This window comes from Psittacula echo (assembly GCF_963264785.1).
Source record: "Psittacula echo genome assembly, chromosome: 6".
Taxonomy (NCBI): Eukaryota; Metazoa; Chordata; class Aves; order Psittaciformes; family Psittacidae; genus Psittacula; species Psittacula echo.
This window is the reverse complement of record NC_137743.1, coordinates 34,569,121-34,586,549: the sequence shown is the minus strand read 5'-3', so window position 1 is coordinate 34,586,549 and position 17,429 is coordinate 34,569,121. Positions and strand designations below refer to the sequence as shown.

At 40.5% G+C, this 17,429-nt stretch overlaps 1 protein-coding gene across 1 annotated transcript; it reads left to right on the top strand.

The window, feature by feature from the left end:
- Positions 1-2,346: 2,346 nt before the first annotated feature.
- MCM6 (minichromosome maintenance complex component 6) lies at positions 2,347-15,451 on the top strand (the record flags this gene model as incomplete). Its single annotated transcript, XM_080621670.1, has 17 exons — positions 2,347-2,450; positions 3,196-3,342; positions 3,905-4,015; positions 4,511-4,760; positions 5,461-5,626; positions 5,713-5,858; positions 6,660-6,810; positions 7,478-7,619; positions 8,556-8,697; positions 8,833-8,940; positions 9,549-9,704; positions 10,751-10,879; positions 11,951-12,112; positions 12,997-13,132; positions 13,389-13,556; positions 14,462-14,601; positions 15,225-15,451. The coding sequence occupies 17 exons, from the start codon at positions 2,347-2,349 to the stop codon at positions 15,336-15,338; spliced, it is 2,472 nt and encodes an 823-aa protein (XP_080477796.1). The 3' UTR covers positions 15,339-15,451.
- Between the last annotated feature and the right edge of the window lie 1,978 nt (positions 15,452-17,429).

Here is a 17,429-nt window from a genome sequence, read left to right as displayed (position 1 = left end):
TCAGAACTTTATGTTGCTTTGATAGGTGGCAACTCTAGTTTGGTAGTTCTGGAAAAAATCAAACCTGTATAGTTGTGTATTTCCAGTAAGGTGCAGGAAGTTAAACATTTTACATGGAGTCCACATTGCTGCTGCTTCTCCACCAGTTAAAATGTTGGGGGTTATTTTATCTCTAATGATCTACAGTGGTCATTACACTTGTGTAATTTTTTTAAACTAAGGAACTATAAAGGATATTGGCAAGGGAGTCATCTGCTCAAAACAAACACAAAGCTTCAGTCTGCTTCTGAAGTTTAACTACAACATTTTCCTGTGGAAACCCCTCTGTGTTCACTGAGCTGTCTGAATTTGCTCAGCAGGAAGGAGGACTCGGGCTGTTCTGGAAGCAAAGTGCAGGACTGGCTCCAGTTGACACACAACGCGTGGGGGTTAGCCTCGGTGGGCAGCTTAGTACCACAGCTGCTTGCTCCCAGCCTCCTGGGCCAGGGGAAGAGAAAGGAATTGTAAAAGCGGAAAACTTTGTGCTTCCACCCCAGGGCAGTCAATTCCAGGTAAAAGCAAATTGTGGCCTGCGCTCTGCTGCCAAAGGGAGGAAGGAGAACACATTAGCAACACCCATTGTGGCACACCGCTTGGCTGCTTTGGACTCCAGCACAAACAGCGTTTCCAGCATGTCTTGTGGAGTGGCACAATTTCATTCAGGCCACAGGAGTCCACTGCTAGCTTCCACCCTGTGCACCCTGCGTCTGCCATGGTTCCCCTTTGAGCATGTTCCTACGTGCCAAAAAGAGAGAGCCTGGAAAACCAGCATGTTTTCTTGACAGCCATCTCGAGAGTACACAGCTTGTCCAAACGCATTTTAATTATTCACTATTTGTTGTTTGGGTTTTATTATTTGCATGCAGGGTGGAGGTAGATTTTTTCTTCTATATGGAATTTATTCACTGCAAGTTTTAAAAAGTGATCAACTATTTTCTTATTTTCTTTGGATTTAAAAGAGCATGCAAGCATAGGATAAACTGTAACCAGTTGTGCGGTTTTTCTTCTACTTTGCTACCTTTTTAACCCTTAGCTGTCTTGAAACAGAAAAAAACAAACCAACCAACCAAAAATCTCCAAAAGCTGTAACCATGCATTAAAGGACAACACTCTGCATTAAAATACCAGCTTTAAAACAAAAAAAGATTAACCCAGCCAGAAACTTTACTCTAACCTCCACAATGAAAAGTGAGTGAACCATGCAGAGCTGAATCTTGCTACACCTCATAAATCCCAAATTGCCAGGCACCCTTTCCATTGTGTTATTAGAAGTCTCTGTTCACTAAATGGCAAGTGCACTGTAATATGAAATAATGGTACTGCAGGAAGCTTGTGCAGCTAGGGCTTTTTCAAACCTTTCAGAACTGAGAGCCCTTAGCTGCAGTAATTACAGCAAAGATCCCAGTTAGGCAGAGATTAACGACTTTGCAGGTGGCAGAGCAGTTCAAAGCAATTTTTCATAGATACTGAAATGGTTCCTGCTGGCAGGCAGTCATGTGCCACCAGCTGCCATCCGATAATGGCTGTCAGCTATGACACCGCTTGGCATATGCTACCTTACACCATCCTACTCACGAGCCTGTTACAAACAAGGAGCCAAGTGTCCAAACTCGAGCCGGACCCTCACCTGGCTTAACTTAAGCCATGCTCACCTAAGGCTGGTCCTTTAACAGCTGGAGGTCCAGCCTACCCAGTGGGTCTTTGTCAGCAAGATGCTGCCCAAGACACCTCCAGCACACAGCTTAGGGGCTTCACGGCTCTGAGCCTCCTCAAGAGCGTGCTGGCTGCGTCAGTAGTTGTAGCTCCCGTTATTGTAGCTGGCCTGCTTCTCCGGGAAACTAGCAGCCTGCTCAAGTTCACTGCAGCTAAAAACGACCCTGAGACAACCCCAGCAGACACCTACATGAAGAATGGGACACATTCTTCTACCTGTGGAGGTTAAAGTCCTCCACAGTACCAACAAGCTTACAGACAAAGCTAATTAACTCCTCCAGCAAGTAGTGAAAGACAAAGACGCGGCTGGGATCAGAGTGCTGATCCGGGGCTGATGCCTAGGCCACCCGATGCTTCCTGCCGACACCTACCCGCTGAGCCTTCCCCCCCGCGGGCAGCGATCCACAGCCAACCCCTCTCCGCCGTGACTCGCGCCTTTGGCGCGAAAAGGCCCGTGGGGGAAGGGGGAGCTAGGGCGTCGGGGCGGGGCTCTGCGGGGCGGCGGTAGCCGATTGGCCGCCACAGGGGCGCACGTGGGGTGCGCTGTGGCGCGAACCGCTGTGGGGCCGGGCTGGAATCGGAGCCGCGGTCGGGATGGACCTGGCGGTGGGGAACGCGGGTGCGGTGCAGCAGCAACAGCAGCTTCGCGATGAGGTGGCCGAGAAGTGCCAGAAGTTGTTCCAGGACTTCTTAGAGGAGTGAGTGGAGGGGCTGGGCCCGGGGGAGGGCGGGCAGGGCCGCCGGGAGGCGGTGGGCCGCTAGCGCCTCAGAGGGAGCCGCCATTTGGGTGAATCTTGTCAGGGCCTGTCGCCACAACCCGCCGTGTTTCATTCGGGAAAGCTCTCTCGTCACCTGGGCCCCCCGCTGGGACACTCCTCTGTCGTGGGGTGTCTACCTTGCAAGAGGTATAGGAGAAGAGCACGGTGCTCCCTTGGCTGGCAAAATCCTCACCAGAGAGGTTTTGCGGGCACTTTGTTAGGTGCGTTTGGTCCCTTCCAAAGACGTTTTGTGACAGCCAGGTTGAAAATCCCTTTCAGGGCTCGGTTGTTACACCTTAATACCTGGCTTTCCACATTTTGCTTCCCGAGGGACCCGTCAGCAACAAACAAGGGAACTGTTAAAATGACCTCGAGGAAACAAAACCCAGTTTGCTGGTGCAGAGCCGTTATTAAATCATAAGTAAGTTTCTGTGGGGCAAACCTAATGTATGGAGTGCAGACCCGGTGCGTCGGTGCTTAGCGGTTGATAGATGCAGCAAGGGGGCGGAAGAAGTATTGTTGGAAAGGCGTTTGCAAGGGACTGTGGGATGCTGTCGTTCTCTTGCACACTCCTCAATGTGTGTGATCCTTTCCCTCGCTTTCTCTCCTGAGTTCAGAAGTATCTGATTGCATTCGATTGCTGCCTGATGTGTAACTGTGAAACGCTTTCCGGAATCACTTTCAGGTTCCAGAACAGCGATGGGGAGGTCAAATACTTACGTGATGCTGAAGAACTGATTCGACCAGAGCGGAACACTTTGATTGTAAGCTTTGTGGATTTGGAGCAGTTCAATCAGCAGCTTTCTACCACTATTCAGGAGGAATTTTACAGGTAAGGTGTACCTGACAGCTTAGCAATGCTGTGGTCTCATGACATCTTTTGCATGTTATATAAAAAATGAAAGGTTTGCCTGCTTCTGTATCCTGAAAACACATTTAAGATTTTTTTTTTTTTTTTTCTCTCTTTACTGGGTCAGAACTTATTTCTCAATGGATTCCTTTCTGGAAACCCTTAGCTAACTAGGCAACTGCATTTATGCTGATAAAGAAGTAAGTGGTCAATACAGGAATAAGGAACAAACTCTAGAACTTCTTGCTCTGAAAATGCTTTGTGAGTCAGTGGCATATTTTGAGGATCATCTACTTAATACAAGGATAACAGTGTCATAAAATGAGACTTAAAAAAGTCAGTTTTCAGACAATAAAGCAAATGGCATTATTATGCAGTAATTGCATACTTAGCGTATTTAGATTGGATTTTGTGTGTTCTTACAATAATAGGGCAATAAAAGCCAGAACCGGGAAATGTATGATACAAGCCTTTGGTGTAGTCTAAAGCAAAGAAGACATTTTGGTAACTTCTTTAAAATTTGAACTTCTTCTCTGTATTTCAGGGTTTACCCTTACCTCTGCCGAGCAGTAAAGACTTTTGCCAGAGACCATGGAAATGTTCCTGCAAACAAGGATTTTTATATTGCATTCCAAGATCTACCTACCAGGCTCAAGTAAGATGATTACTAATTCCAAAAACTTGTACATTTTTACAAGTGGGAAAGAAGTGTCAAAACATACTGGAACTGTTTCGGTAATACAGTGTGAAATGTACAGTTGATCAATATAATTATGAAGAAGTTTCCTGATCTTGTGCAAGTTGTCTTTTGAAACATTTTTTCATTTGTGAAACATACTCAGATACTTAAATTCATCAAATTCCTCAAACAAATGTAACTTCTTGAACTTAAACAGTAATTTAGAGCATGTTGCTGTTGAAGTACCAGTGAAGTAGCTTTTGCATTGGTTTGACCTTTAGTATTAATCCAGAAGTTTATGTAAAATCATAAAATGAGAATATATTCTAGTAACCTTGCTTCTTCTGTCTGTTAAAACTGCTGTTTTCAGACTGACTGAAACTAGGTTGCATGTTAGTACTTGGATAGTACCCTGGACCTAAAAAATATCAACTCAGTAATTTAATCCTTTTGAATTTCTGTTTTAAACAGAATCCGAGAGCTAACTTCAGCAAAAATTGGCTCACTGATGCGTATCAGTGGACAGGTGGTGCGTACCCACCCAGTCCACCCCGAGCTTGTAAGTGGAACCTTCATGTGCCTCGACTGCCAGACAGTGATTAAAGATGTGGAACAGCAATTTAAATACACACAGCCAAACATCTGCAGAAACCCAGTCTGTGCCAATAGGAGGAGATTCCTGCTGGACACAAACAAATCAAGATTTGTTGATTTCCAAAAGGTACAGTGGTGAGGTCGGAGGGCGATGACAAATACAGATGATGTTTCTGTGGTAGTTGAAAGGTGTTGCTTGTACTTCTACACATCAAAGACTGTTAATTTTGGTTCTGTCAATATCAAGAAAAGACATCAAGAAAAAGCACTGGAATTTATGCAGATAGTTTCTTTCTTTCTATGGAAGGTTTATGTTTAAGCATGGGACATTATGAATATTATCAAACCAGTTTTGTTGTATGGTGTTTATTGTCTAAGTAAACCGCTGAAAAACCACATATTTGAGCCACTGCTAATTTTGTGTTGCAGGTACATCATGTCTAGTTGTTTCATAGGAAAAGATGTGTCTTTTAGTATCTGCAGTGTTTTACTCTTCCCAGTTGATCTGCTCTACCAAATCCTCAGCACTTCACATCCTGCAATAATATTTTGTGTCAGTCACATTAACCGAACTTCAAGTTTCTTTTCCTGGCCCTCAGAATTGCCACTGTGGCCGCTGTGTATTCTCTTAAGTTTCTCCAAGGCTCCTTAGATACTGATTAGTGAAGGGATTTTTGGTTGGTTGTCTTATTGTAGGAGAAATTTCATGGTTGATGTGGATGGCAGCAATCAAAGTCTACTTAGTGTCTTTGTTAGCAGCTTAGCTTTAGAAGCAGTTTCAAATTTGGTGACATTTGCTAAGTGCTTTATATTCTCTCCCTCCTCAGGTTCGCATTCAGGAGACGCAGGCTGAGCTGCCACGTGGTAGCATTCCTCGCAGTGTGGAAGTGATCTTGCGCGCAGAAGCAGTGGAGTCTGCTCAGGCAGGTGACAAATGTGACTTCACGGGGTCACTGATTGTTGTGCCTGATGTGTCCCAGCTGTCAACACCAGGTTTGTTGCTACTGCTCATGACCTTGATGAGATGTCCCTCCCACTTATTCTGGGAACTGCTGTTCTGACTCCCACTCTAATGGCAGGGGTGCGTGCAGAAACCAGCTCCCGAGTCAGTGGGACAGAGGGCTATGAAGCTGAAGGTGTCCGAGGACTTCGTGCCCTTGGAGTCAGAGAGCTGTCATATAAGCTAGTCTTTCTAGCTTGTTATGTTGCACCAACAAATCCACGGGTGAGTCTGGGGGGAAAAAAAAAAAATAAATTAAAGGTATTGATGATTTGTGCTGTTATGGCTTTACCTCAAATTAGGGATTGGGAATGGGTACATACGTGTATCACCTTCCTGTGCTTTTGACTGTCTTTATATACTGATTAGGTTTATATAGCAGGGGTTTTTTTATTCTCATCTTTACTGTTCATAGCAGTTTTCACAGATGTGATTATTTGCCAATGTTATCAATGTATCAGTTCTAAAGAGGTAGCTGATCCATTTATTTCTGTTCAGTTTTCATCCATTTCTGCAGCATTTGCTTTTCCTCCAAGAAATCCTGGAGGTTTTTTTCATTTTGTCATAAGGAAAACAGCGATCCTTCTTGTTCCCTCTTGTTTATCACGTAACATCTTGGAATGTTACTACAGCATAATAAGTAATATGGACTGTGGCTGGGTTAAAATACCATGGTATGACATTTTAATCTACAATTCTGATAGCAGCTTCACCATCACATATGATAAAACCAGCGTCTGTTATTTTCCAAGTGTGAAAGTTTCCTGCCTCGTTCTAGAGGAATGAGGACCTTGTAAATTCCAGTTATTGAAGAATGCTTACAAAGGCAAATTTTAGCCAGAGGAAGAAGTACAGGTTTACTTGCTCTTTAATCTGTGGACAAGCGTGTCTTTTTTGGTTTTCAGAGTAACTGAAGTTGCATTCTTTTGGTTTTGCCCCCTAGGAAGTTGTCTCTTTTTAAAGGTATAAGGCAATGAGCTCTCATTTGGTAGTCACCACGGTACTACTTTGTCTCCTTTTTTTTAGTTTGGTGGAAAAGAGATCAGAGATGAAGAGCAGACTGCAGAAAGCATTAAAAACCAAATGTCTGTGAAAGAGTGGGAAAAGGTGTTTGAAATGAGCCAAGATAAGAACCTTTACCATAATCTCTGCACCAGCCTCTTCCCCACTATCCATGGTAAGAGTCCATTTGTTGCTTCTTAGAGGAAGGATGTCTCTTGTGAAAATACGAACTCTTTTTGTTGTCTGTGTACTGCTGTTCGGGAAAACTTGAGAACTGTATGCCAACTACCACAAACTCTCCTCCAGCACTGGTTTTGCTGGTAAACGAGAATCTATTTCCTGAGTACTTGCTATGCTTAATCATTAAGGCCTTCAAGATATTGGTCAGAACATTTGGTTTTGCTATTAGGTGATCTGCCAGACCCTACATAAAGTTGACTGTTGGGTGTGAGCTCTATTTTATATGGGCTTCTTTCTGAAGATTTAAGGGTTCCAAATAGTTGTATGCTGTTGTACATGTTATCTGCGTGTTTGCAGTTCTTTTTGGCTCAGAGCTAGTTTGAGGACTTATGTTGGTTATATCTGAAAAGTTTGATCAGCTGAATTTGTTTCATATTCTGAGCCTCTGTAGCATCAAGGAATTCAGCTGCTTTCTGAATCATTCTCCCCTGAAGCTAAATCAAGCACATAAATGCAGTTTTAGAGGATGTTTAGCAAATAGGTAAATTCTGAGCAGATGTACCCAAATGCTCTAAAATTCTAGTGGGGTGAAGTTTCTTCTAAATAGGAAGAATGGGATGTGTTCTTTGGGATTTTTAATCGAGTTGTCTGTTCTGGGGCAGGTAATGATGAAGTGAAACGTGGGGTCCTGCTTATGCTTTTTGGAGGAGTTCCTAAGACCACTTCAGAAGGCACTTCATTGCGTGGGGACATCAATGTTTGTGTGGTTGGTGATCCAAGTACAGCCAAGAGTCAGTTTCTGAAGTAAGCATCTCTTTAAAACAAAGTATTTAAACATAGTCCAGAGTGACAAGAGCTATAAATGTGAACTGTGCTTTTTCCATGTTAAGGAAAGGGAAGTAAAACATTTAAGAACATTATCCAGGAATTGTTTGGATGTGGTTGAATACTTGAACAGGGCTGAAGCAAACTCAAGTTCCTGTGATAATCACAAAAAATGAAGTATTAATTTCTACATTTTTTCAAATGACATTGTGTATTAAAGTACAGAATTTATTTCACGTATAAAATATCAGGCAAATGAAATAATTATTTCTGCCCCCTCCTGCATTTTTTAGCTTAGTCAAAGTGGGTAGGTTTCAGCACTTTGGACAAATAGACAACTGTTAGCTTTGAAAAATAACTATGAAATAAATAAGGTTTATGCTACATCTTCTAATGCTTTTTAATTGGAAGTTTTATTCAATATGGTTTTATTTTGCCATGCTGTTCATTGACCTCAGCTTCTTGGAGGACAATGCAGAGGTCCTTGCAGCATGCACTGCAGCTCAGAAATCTGGAGGCATCACAGAAGCTGCCTTAGGCTGCTTGTGGTCAGTCTCACTGCTTCTTTCTATGAAGCCATTTTATTCCTTTTTGCTGATTTTTTTTTTTTTTTTCCTGTGAGCTGTGTTAGCTTGTGAAGTCAGCAGAAAACTTGTGGGAAATGATCTGGATTACTTTTTCTGCTGGTGTAACCACAGGTGAATAACAGACATGTGAGAGACTGCAGTTACGTAAGGTTTAGTTTCCAAGGTTTGCTCAAGGTGAGGTGAGAAGGCCTCCCTAAATATTAATTGCTTTCTGAAGGAAGGAGCAAGTTGTGGCCTGAGAGATTAAAAACAGCTCTGTATTACAGTTGTCTTGTTTCTGCAAGTTTTACTTGGACTTTAAGTTCCTTACTGTTCTTCCTCCCCTTAGGCATGTAGATGAGTTCAGTCCTCGTGCTGTATACACCAGTGGAAAAGCCTCCAGTGCTGCTGGTCTGACAGCTGCTGTTGTGAAAGATGAAGAGTCTCATGAATTTGTCATTGAAGCTGGAGCACTGATGCTGGCGGATAATGTGAGTCCAGGAACTAGGGTTTCTGCATCCTGGAGTGGTTTTGATTAATGACAGAGTGCCAAATTGTCTTAAAGATGCTTTTTTTCCCCAAAAAGTGATTGAACTGGGGTGACATTACTTTTTATTGCACTGCAGGGGGTTTGTTGCATTGATGAATTTGACAAAATGGAACTGCGGGACCAAGTAGCCATTCATGAAGCAATGGAGCAGCAGACTATATCCATTACTAAAGCAGGAGTAAAGGTAGTTTGCGCTATTCCTCTAATTGTCTAGTCTGTACTATCACTGAACTGTTTGCTACATGTACTGATCTGGCATCTCTGTCAGATTCCCATGTCAGCTGCCTTGCTGTGGCAGGACAGAGATCACTTGCCTCCAAAGTTTTTTGTGTCACAAACCCCAGGCAAAAAAAAAAAAAAAAAAAGATCGGAAATGTTACTGAAAGGGGAAAAAAATGTAGCAGGGGACAGGAAACAAAACGAGAAAATCCTAACCTTGAAGTAACCCTGACAGAGGATATAGATCTGTGCATGTCTGTATAAACGTGTATTTGCACTGTGAGAAATGGAGTGTTGTGAGAAGCAATTTTAAAAGTTTGTTTCAGTATTGTTGGCAAGAGTGTGACAGTATTAAAATATTGATCCATCAGACTGTTGCTTGTGGCCAAGACCCGGTTAGAAAGAGCTGGTTAGAAGAATCTGGGTTCTTCTGAGGAGTGATGGTTGTAATACCTCCATTGAAACATTATCTAAAAGATATTATGCTGACCTTTTCAAATTGCAATGAGATGATTTAGCAAGCGGTCACAGATATTCTCTTCTTCTCTTTTTATTCATATTTTTCACTGCCAGGCTACCTTGAATGCCAGGACCTCCATTTTGGCTGCAGCAAACCCAGTTGGTGGGCACTATGACAGATCCAAGTCACTGAAACAGAATATAAACCTGTCAGCTCCCATCATGTCTCGCTTTGATCTTTTCTTCATTCTTGTGGATGAATGTAATGAGGTAATTTTAAGAAACTGTCAGATAATTTATGTCAGAAAATATCTCTGGAGGTTTCTAGTCTAACCTCACACTCAAAGCAGGTCATAGAGAACAGGTTGACCTGGTGAGTTTTGAGTATCTGCAAGGATGGGGATCCTGCAGTCTTTCTAGGCTCCTACTGCAGTGTTTGACAACTCTCACACATTTAAAAAATAACAACTTTTATATCTAATCAGAATTTCTCATGGTTCAGTTTGTGTCAGTTGCCTCTTGTCAGTCTGTAATTCTAAGAACAATCTGGCTGCATCACATCTATACTCACCAATGAGGCAGTTGCTTTCTTTTCAAGCTGAGCAGACCCAGTTTTTTCAGCCTCTCCTCCCTCTGACCGTCTTGGTGCCATCTGTAATTTTAGGTGAAGCTGATCTAATGCAAGTATCTTGCTTCTGCTTTTCTTCTCTGTGTGCAAAGTTAAAAGCTGGCAGTACAAATCTGAACATGCTCTGTTGAATACAAGGATACTGCCTTTTCATTTTGTAGTGATTTGACCTGCAAACTTAACGCCATTAGTAATCTTTTAAAAATCACTGGTTGCTAATGTTAAGACTGCTACCACCTGTCTATGTGGCATTTGCCTTGGGAATGCGTGAGATAGAGAGGTCAATGTTGGTTCAGCGCTGTTCTCTCCACTGTTTTGCTCAGAGTGATTATCTAATTGAGAAGGGACTGATGAAAGAGAACAGAGTAGGCTGAAAAGGAAGAAAGCAGTTCCCACACTGCAGAGTCCTGCTTTCTGCCTATTCTGTAGCTAAGTTGTAACTCAGGATTGTTCCAAGAGATTATAAATCCTAAAACTGTCTTTTGTCCCTTCTCTGCTATGTTTCCTTCAATTAAAAACCTCCCTGGCATTCCCCTGAATCTTCTGGCAGAGAATCTGGCTTCTGAGAAGGCTAGCTCTGCCATGAGGATTGCAAGTGAGGGAGGGGAATGGAAAGGAAGAATGCAGTTGCTGCTTTGATATTTGACTAGCGTTGTGAAAGTGATCTGACAGAGCAATAATATCCCAGGTTACAGATTACGCCATTGCCAGACGCATAGTGGATCTGCATTCCAGAGTAGAAGAATCTGTTGATCGTGTCTATTCATTAGATGATATCAGAAGGTATCTGCTGTTTGCAAGACAGTTCAAACCAAAGGTAATTCTATTTTCCTGTATAAGTTGTTCTGTATGAGGGAGATCCAAAGGAACAGTAACATGCTTTTTTTCTGGTGAATGCAAAGACACTAAGTGTTCTCTCAAGAAAAGAGCTGTAAACTCAGTTACTATTCTAGAAACATCACATAATTCTGGAGCTATGTACTTTTGGGATTATTTTTTTAACTCCAGTAATCCAGCCAGCCTAGCTGAGACTGTTTCAGTCAGTAGTCTTAACTCTGGTGGCAGTTCTTAACCTCTGTCTTGAACAATTGAGGACTTTTGTCATAACTTTCGCGTACTTCAAGGGCATGGGTTATTCAATACAGCTGCTGCAGAGATTTTTGTATTTCATTGATGTATTGCTTAATGTCTTTATTTTAAAAGGGTATTGTTCCTCAATATTTGTTTGCTTTTGTTGTGGTAAAATACAGAATATGGGAAACTGTTCTAAGTACAAATTTTTGTGGTCTGTCCAGATAGCAGCTTGGAGGGACTGTGTGTTACATTCTTCAGAAGTTCTTCTAATATAGTTCCTCTCAAGTGGAAGGAGAGGACACCCTCCCTTACAGAGTTTTGAAAACTCCCATTTCATTCCCATGTGGTGGGGAGTTTGTTTTCCAGCTGGATCTGTATATGCGCAGATAGATTCAGGCTAGGAAGTGTGTACACAAAGCTGTAGTGAGAGTTAGTGTATGGAGTGTATGCTTGTGTGTACCTTTGATTGCAGAATCAGAGGTAAAGAAACAGAGCAATCTAGTACAGACAGGCATGAATTATGCCCAGAAGCAAGTCAGTGGAACAGAAAAATAGAAAATATCAAAAATCTGCTGTAAAATAATTAGTGTGTCAATGTACTTACTGTAATATTGTTGCTGTAATAGTTATTACAATATAATTTTAACATAATAAGATTGTCATTATATTGATCTATAATATATGTAGCATGGAATAATTCAGGGAAAGCAATAGCTAGTACAAAAACATCTGGGGACTGCCAATCTAATGCAAGAAGAATAAGCTTTAATACTTTTAACATGGCAAACTGTCATACTATCTGGATGTCACAAAGATATCTAAGGAGTCCGAGGAGTTTATAGTGGAGCAGTATAAACGACTGCGGCAGCGTGATGGCTCTGGAGTGACAAAGTCGTCCTGGAGAATCACAGTACGACAACTGGAAAGCATGATTCGTCTGTCTGAAGCTATGGCCCGTATGCACTGCTGTGATGAGGTACCATGATGAAAGTTTGTTTTTGATGAAAGTTTGTATAAGTGTTTATACAAATGTTGTGGGAGCTCTGGCTGTGCTGTTTGGCTGTGGTAATGTACATATTCAAATCCTGTGGGTGAAGAGGAGAGCTTGGATCATGTTTTCACTTGTGATGTTGTCACACTCTGAATTTGTATGCCAGAAATACTGGTTTTAAGGTATGTCTTGTAAAACTGAGATCAGCTGGTCCAAACTGAGAACTTACATATTTTTGCATTACAGTTGTATCAGCAGTCTCAGCTCGTTAGCTGTCAAATCTTGACAAACAGGGGCTATGTGACACATGCAGTGATAGAAACTTGCTCACTGGTTGTGTAAGAAGGACACCCATTGGCTTCTTCTCAGTTAAATTCAGCTGATACAGAAATAGATGGCTTTTAGCGTACGGCTCAGCTAGTGATGATTTGTCCAGTTTTTGCTTTTAAATTTCGGAGGAGAGTCTCATTAATTACTTTTTTTTTTTTTTCCATGTTGCTTCTGTTCAGACCCATTTCTTTCATGTTTCTTGCTCTACTGATCTTCCTTCAAAATGTTCTTGGCTTACGTAAAATTTTTATCAATTCCATATGATTGCTGAAGCCTGAAAGATTCATCAAGTTTCTTATTCCCTATATAACCTTGTGTGAGCTCAAAAGAGTTGTAGTAGGATATAATTTGACTTGTACAGTCTTTGCTGCTTAGGATTAATCAGGTGAAATAGGTAAAAAAATCCTTTGTCAGAGGTGAGTTTCTGGAACTGTTGGGGGAGGGGAAAAAGCTTTAAACGCTAACTCTTAGCCACCATGCCTGTTTAATACATGGGGTTGTTTGTGGTTTTTTTTTTTTTTCTTTCAAATCTTACCCAGGTTCACCCGAAACATGTGAAGGAAGCTTTCAGGCTTTTAAACAAGTCCATCATTAGAGTTGAGACTCCCGACATCAATTTGGACCAAGATGATGAACAGCAAATGGAGGATCGAGAGGAGCAAGATGGAGTCAATGGTAAACTACTTGTAGAAAATTTTTTCAAAGGCGAAGGTACTTCCAACCTTTTACCTTTTTTGAGTATATGCTTCTTTTTGGTTTCTCAGCTGTTTCTCATCTAAAGACTCTTGACTTCTACTCTTAACTCCCTTATTTCTTCAGCCTCCTTGTGGGTCCACTCACCTGGTTGGTCAATGCAACACTTTTCAGTGGATCAGAGTATTAAACAGTTAAAAGATATTACAGATTTAAACCTGAGCATGTATTCAAACAGGTGAAGCAGAAGCTCCAGCTGGGGTCAGTGGTGTAGTGAATGGGATCAATGGCCATTCTGAGGACGTGAACAAGGATGTTGCACCCAAAGCTTCTCTTAGGCTGGGCTTCACTGAGTATCAGCGAATTTCTAATCTCCTGGTGCTGCACCTTAGGAAAGCAGAGGAAGGTAAGTATTTTTTTATTAAAAAGATGGCAGACCCTGAGTTCAGGGAGCAACTGTTACTACATTTCATGCTGTTGCATTTGAGATTTTCACTCCTGCTGAGACCAAACTTGTTAGATCAGGTGTGAACCTGTACACATGTGGCTAAACTACATCTGATGATACAGATAAAACTCCTAGCTCTGGTTCTTCAGTCTTTTGTTGAAACCCAGGAAGTCAAGTAACATGTCAACAGAGCAGATCCAGGAAAGGACTTTTGGCATTTACTGGTTTAACCTAACTAGGAGAGTCAGCAGCAGTGAAAATTGTAGCAAGACCTGTAGCCAATTGTAGCCACAGCCTGAAATATATACTTAACCAAATAGCTGCAGTGTGCCAAATGGCTGGTTCATTCTTGAGAAGATGAAATATTTCTCTTGCAATGAGGCTGTTATGAAATGCAGCAGTTGTCTCATATTATATACCAATGCTGCAAAATTTTGGAAGGGTATGGAGACTACAGTACATATTCAAAATGCTGAATACATGTAGAAGGATGAATTCTTCAGCGTTGTGTGACAGTGATTTGATTTTGCCCTGACTTACAGCATACTTGTATGAGACCTTACAACTGCTTTTTCTTGAAGCTGAAGGCTGATGTGGTAGCTAGGCTGCTCACTTGCTTTGTAAGCTACTTGGATGCATAGACCTGAAAGCTTCAACCTTCAGTCTAAATGTCTCTAATTAAACCATAATACAACAGCCTCCTGCACAGAACATGGTGTTTTAAGAAACAGAAGAAGTTTGAACGTCTTAAAAAGCATGTTTCTCTTTTCAGCATTGTAAGTGTTAACATATAAATGCTTTTCTCTTACACTTTGAATGGTATCTTATTGGTGCTGTGTTTATGCAAATTATTTTCTTTGCAGAAGAGGATGATTCGTCATTAAAGAAGAGTGAACTTATTAATTGGTATCTAAAGGAAATTGAATCTGAAATAGAATCTGAAGAAGAACTAATAAATAAAAAGAAGATCATCGAGAGAGTCATTCACCGACTTACACATTATGTATGTATAGAAATGTGTGGATAATGAAAAAGGGTTTTAACTTATGTGGTGCAGTGATTAATTTTTAACAGAATACTTACCTAATTTGAGGAATATGTTTTGTGCTTTCGTGTTATTGACCAATGCAGTATAAATACCTTATTTGTTTAATACCTGCTAAAATAGAGAAAACACTGAAATAAGTTAGAGATATGTACAAGTAAAAATTGAAACCATCATATTATGTCCTTACAGAAGTGGAAGTGATATTTTTCTGTATTTCTATGGTGTTAGCTATACATTAGGATACAGCAATACAAAAATTCAGTTTCTTCAATGGATGACTAAATCATGGGGCACTAGGGCAGTTTGGAGGACAAAGTATGAAAATATAAAGTACTTCTCACTTTTAAAGACACAAAACCACTTATATTGAAGTGTTCCCAGAAAGCATACAATATGTAAGTTTTCCACTGAACATAATTGTTAAGATTAGGAACCTATTAAAGAGGGAGTTCACAATTTTAAAGGGTTAAATAATTTATCAGCAAGAGCTGCTACCAGAATAAAAAGGAGATGCCTTTCAAAAAGTACGAACAAACCTTTCTGTTCTTGTTTGAATACAAATTTTTTGTCTGTTGCAGGACCACATTCTGATAGAACTGTCTCAATCAGGACTGAGAGGATCCAAAGAAGAGGAGACTTTTGATGAAGATCCATACCTGGTTGTCAACCCGAACTATCTGCTGGAAGACTAAGGGCTGAGAACTGAATTGTAGAGCTGCCTGGTTACTTGTTGGAAAATGCATTCTTTGCTTGCAAGGGTTGCTATGCTATAGCTAACATCCTCAATTCCTATGAATGCTTTACTGTGCAATGTGCCAGTGTGCGGTCTAGTAATACATGATTGCTCACTGACACTGAGCATACCTGGAAAGTTTTTAAAGAAATTACACGTATATTGGTTTTGTTATTAATTCTGAGTTTCAGTGCCATCATCCAGGTGATAAGGAGAATTATGGAGATGCTTCTGTTTTAAGCAAGAGGAATTTTGCATTGTTCTTCTATTGTATTTAGTAGAATTTCTACGCTATTGTTTTTTACTCTTATTAACATAAATAAAAGATCATTAAATGTCTGCAGGTGTCTGGGGGTGGATTTGTTGTCACTCACATGTGGGATTGCTATTTTCTATGCTTACGGTTTGAGGCTAAAAAAATAGTGATGTAAATGTTTAATGTCTTTAAGAAAGATTACATTTCTTGGGTGACAGATGCTAATTTTTAGGAAGATTTTTACCTTCCATTAATGGGTAATGAGAAACTCTAATTACTTCTGTTTCTTTTTAGATGGACTAAAGATGCGTATGCTTATGTTGCATATGTAAAATAGAAAATTGAAAATAGCCGAGCCCAAAGCAAAGCTTAAGATCAGGTCAGAACCCTCATCTTGATGAATGTCTGGACTTGTAAGTGAATTGAAAACTGCCATCATTTGTGAGGGAAATTTAAGACTGTATTTGTAAACTTGTTTGTAGATTTTTCTATAAGAAATTTTTACTTAAATTTCTGTTGTCATCACTTATTTGCTGTACGATATGTGATTATTAAATAATCTATTAAGAATTAAAAATATCTGAATATTTGTTCTTAGCCTGATACCAGAACCTAAGACACGTTTTCTAATAGCATGAAAAATACCAAAGCTATATATTTTAAGTATAAATAGTGTGAAATAACTGTTCCTGAAGCAGGTTCAGAAATGAAGCTGGTTCCTAAGACAGTTGTCGTTTTCCAGTTAGTCTCTACCAGCTTTGGAGAAATAGGCCTTAGTCTAACTAAGCATATATCATTAAGGATAACAGTAATATTTAAGGAATGGAAAGAACCATAAATGTTTGTTACCACTAGCTCTGGCTGCAGTAACTTCACTATTTCTTTTTTCATAAACTGCATCTTGGCAAATGCTACATGTTGTTAAAAATCACAGCCCACCTGCAACAACAGTTTGATGTTATTCTATATTGCTCATTTACTTTCAAAATAAGGACAGGAAGATGTTTGTGCTTCATTATGTATTTCTCCCTTCCCTCCCTGCACTCTTGGTTTGATAATAAATATTCTTCACATGGGAGAAAGTATTTTTCCTGCTTCTCTTTCCCCAGTTCTATGTATGTTCTTCATAGGCTGGAAGAGGTGTTTTCTTTCTGAGTTTATGCTTTACTGAATAAGCAGCAGGTGGTGCTGTAAAGTTCCTGTTCAAACTTGTTATTCCAACGTGGGGTGGTGGGGAGAGTAATTAGAGAGTTGTTCAGAACACTAAGCACAACGTTTCAGCAATGTTTTTCAGCTTTTCAAGAGTTCCTAAAAAAAGAGAAGTCCAGGAATCAACCGAGGTCAAAGTACACAAATTACAATCCCTGTGTAAGCTATAAGATTTGCTATTTGAGTAATAGCAAATGTTTAGAGATGTTTTCTACTGTAACTTAAAGATAATATTGCTTGAGAGAGCAAATAAGTTGCCCCAATGATTCCAGGTAAGTTGTAGATAAAAAGCCAGTTATTAAACTTGGAGATGGAACTGATTTTTCAATATAGTTATGTAGAATTTTGTGTTTAGTTGATCTAAACATGTTGTCTGTATTTTGGCAACGTATTCTCAGTTCTTCAGTTTTGCTGTATTTGAATGTAGAAAAGTCGAGTTATCACTTCCCCGCAGCAGTTCAGGTAAGTGATCTACCTCAGGTATATATCTACCCTGCTGAGAGTGCGTAGGTTTTCAAGGCTGAAGGAAGGAGTACTTTGGAAAGCAATAAAATGATATTTGAGTTCCTTGATGTCATTGGCACG